Genomic DNA, 3,582 nt, shown 5'->3' with positions numbered 1-3,582 from the left:
AAGTGTACCCCCCCCCCCGCCCCCCCCCCGCCAGGAAGAGGCCAGTACAGCCCTTAGCCTCAAGCCTGCAACAGACACCCTGCCCTCACCTCACACGCAAATCCAGGGGGCACATGCCTTGATCGCCTCCCCCCCACCCCCCGACCCCTCTCCACAGACTCACTGGCTGGATGCTTCTCTCCAAGCTGCTGGGCTGCATATCAGTAATGGGATTGGTATCAGCCAATATGGCTGGTTAATAATTGCCTTTCGGTATCAGTCAAAAAAAACCCCAAAATCTTTAAAAATCAGTGCACCCCTAGTGTTTATTACAAGGGAACCCAGCCTAGTTGATTACTAAAGAAAACTGAAGTTGACAGATATATGGCACATTCCAATTATTAAATTTGGGATTCTGAATTAGTAGTTAACATTAGCTGGTTTCTTAGTAAAAAACATTTATTTGCAATATGAACTGGAAATACAAACCTGACTCATATGGATAGCATTCACTGATCTGCTCTTCTTGAGTTATTGGTTCCTCATCATCTGGAAGATAGCGTTTATCGATAGCCTCTTTGATCTGGTTGTTGGCTCCTTTGGGATCTAAGTCCATTGCCCATGAAAAATTCATCAGGGCCAGGTGAGTTTGCCCCAATTTTTTATAAACCTAAAAATAAAAATGTTAACACTACCTTTTCTATTAAGTTGCTACTTGACAACATGTTATCCAATAGCGATTTACAAAACCAAGATTAATGGCCACTCATGTTCAGAAGTCCCACCAGCACATGAAAAAATGGCAGACTAAATGGAACATTAGGAAGTACATGGAATGCTCTCCTCTACTAGAGGTGACCAACTGCAGGACAATCGTTTCTGCATTAGAAAGTCCAATACAATTAAACTAGTCTCAATTGTCTTCATGACCATGTTTCACACCCAATAGGTAGGGACCTACTTAAATTCTTTTGTTTGGCTGTGAATTTCATGCCTTGGTTACAGCGTGAAAAGCCAATTTCACAGGCATTTCCTGGCAGCCCTGTCCCTGCTGCTGATTGGCAGAGGCCCTGGAGGAAGGAAGGACAAGGGGGTAGCCATCATCTTGGATCCTGGCTGCCCTTCATGTGACCCTGCTCCTCGCCACTGATTCTGGTGGAGAGGCTGGGGGGGGTAAGGAGGGACAAGGGGGTGTCTGCCATCTTGGCTGCCGGCCACCATTCGTGCCGCCCTGTCAGTTGGCACCTTCCCTATCTAGGCAGGCTGCAAGGACCACTGGTGCCCACTGAGGCGCCACATTTTACTAACTTGATATTGTGGACAATTGCAGATTTTGTGGTTTCTCTGAAATCTGCAAAATCCCGGATTAAGTAGATCCCTATTCATAGTTTTCCCTTAAGTATTGCTGGTATGTTAGAGACCCAAGACAAGTTTTTAAACAAAAATAAGATAAAAAATTACATTTTTAAAAATATGGTAACTGTTTATATAGAAATAGATGCCAAAAAAAAGGTACTGGATGGCTTAAAGAATACTATCAACAATTGCATAAAATTCATCTGTTTGATAAGGGCCAAAAGGCACTGACATTTAACAGCTAGGTAATGTTCTAAAGGAGACAGATTTATTTCAGGCCATTTCTTAGGAGACAGGTATGTGTCCACATTAGAAGAAGAAAAAAAGAGCTGAGGCATATTTGTGATTGCTGCATGTTCTTTATCAAAGACTAATCAGCAGAACAAGTACTTTGGCACCTTTCTCTACCATTGCATTCTCTTTTAATATAAAATTATTGATCTAGAAAAGACAAGACAACCTAGAGGCAAATCTGCAAATCCCCTTTTCTGCATTTGATCAGGATATTACTTTTATTACATTTTTCAGAAGGAAGGTTTTTGTGATCTGTAAGTGGCAAGTAAAATGAAGCATAAAAAAGGTAGAGAGGTCAATATAAATCCCTGCTCTATAGGAAGAGCAAAAACATCTGAGAAAAAAAAAACAGCAAATTTAAAAGAAAGCTGCATCCATTTTGAAAAGTCACACACTAAGCAGCATATAAAAATACAAGATTTTAGTCAACTAGAAGCATATTTATTAAACACAATCAGCAACTTTTACTGCTGGTGGCTACATTAGGAAACTGAAAGACTTCCCTCTAATTTCCAAGACTTAGTTCAGGACCATTATGAAAGGATTCAAAGTGAGCAACAAAAAATCACAGGGCAGGAAGTTTTAACTTGTGTGGGCTTCACTTTGCTAGTGGCTATTGTGAAAGGCACTACAGCATGTCATAGTGGTCAAGCACTAAAGACCCCTAGGTTCCCTACGTCTGCAAGTTAAAACCTCTGCAAGGCTTTACTAGTCAATGTCTCCAAGTAAAAGGACTTTAGTCTAGACAATTGTTTTTGAGAAACTTTTGGCTGAAACAAGAAGTTTCCTCTACTCTGTATGCATCAGAAATCTATAAAATTTTGCACGTTTTGTTCAGCATTTTCAACGGACACTAAAAATGGTTTGATTACATCTCTGCAAATACATATCTATTTGCATGAACGTGTCCGATACAGGGGGATAGTTATACTTTAACCTAAGTTGTACAGAGATGAGATGCTAGGTAGGATCCTACAATCGACTGTACTGACCACAACTCTGAAACTGCAGTCTCATTTTCAGTGAAAGGTACAATGTTTCTGTACACAAACTCATGCATCTGTTTTTCATAGAGGTATTTTACATTAACCTTTTCCATGGTTTTTAGAACAAGCTGTCCTTCAAAGTTAAACTGACAGTAATGTAGTCATAGCAGGTATAAAAGATGCTTCTGGCTTGCAAAATTAAGCTTCAACAACAAAAGAAATAGAAATCCTTATACAGTTTCTAGTTTACATATGGTGAGACTTGCTGGGGACTTTCAGAAGACTGGTCAAAATGGATACAGCTTTGTGGTGATAAGAAAAATTAATATGTAGGCTCATTTCCATGCAATAAAGGAAATCCAAGGGGCTTATAATTACAGTTGCATTTCATGGAACTATGCTCAGTTTTTACCTTTCCTATTAAGAAGTAAACAAGAGACTCTTTGGGAACGATCTGCTTCAGTTCTTCAAGTTCTTGTAAAGCAGACTGAAAAGGAGAAAAGAAAAAAAGCCTCAGCAAGTTTGAATCAGGGCTGTAATAAATCAATCTCATGGAGACAAATAAAGCTAGTCAATTAAAAAAGAAAAAAAAAAAAAACCTCACCTCCCTCCAAACCTCCCCCACCCAAACTATGGAAGTTTATCTTGTTAACCATGACACCATAAAAGATAAATTTTAACCTAGCAAAGTTGATTTTCATTGTGAACCAACACTGTACAAATAATACAATATGTTTTTAAGTAACTCACAGGGTTTATGAAAAGTAGTGCTTAAAAACAGAACTTTAAAATGTAAAATCTTTGGCTCTTGGTAGACCCTCAATTAAGATGCGATGGGATCTGATGCATTTCACCAACAATTGTGCCTCCTGCCATGCTACAGGCACACTGCACGAGGCACAGTTGTGGGAGATCTGGGATCAGATCCCCAATTGAGCCATGTTTTTGGTGCGGGGGGGGGGGGGGC

General features: G+C 39.9%; 1 protein-coding gene across 1 annotated transcript in view; it reads right to left on the bottom strand.

Annotated features, from left to right (window-relative positions):
- The window catches only part of CDC27 (cell division cycle 27), a gene marked incomplete at its 5' end in the record, with an annotated part of 70,562 nt that overhangs the window by 5,357 nt on the left and 61,623 nt on the right, over nucleotides 1-3,582 (bottom strand). The window contains 2 exons of the mRNA XM_019522921.1: nucleotides 469-649; nucleotides 3,028-3,102. Coding sequence (XP_019378466.1) covers nucleotides 469-649; nucleotides 3,028-3,102 — 256 coding nt within the window. The remainder of the gene's footprint in view (nucleotides 1-468; nucleotides 650-3,027; nucleotides 3,103-3,582) is intronic.

Source organism: Gavialis gangeticus, unplaced genomic scaffold (assembly GCF_001723915.1).
Source record: "Gavialis gangeticus isolate Ggan-Ray unplaced genomic scaffold, GavGan_comp1, whole genome shotgun sequence".
Classification (NCBI taxonomy): domain Eukaryota; kingdom Metazoa; phylum Chordata; order Crocodylia; family Gavialidae; genus Gavialis; species Gavialis gangeticus.
The sequence above is the reverse complement of the archived record's forward strand: the minus strand, read 5'-3'. Positions and strand labels throughout refer to the sequence as shown.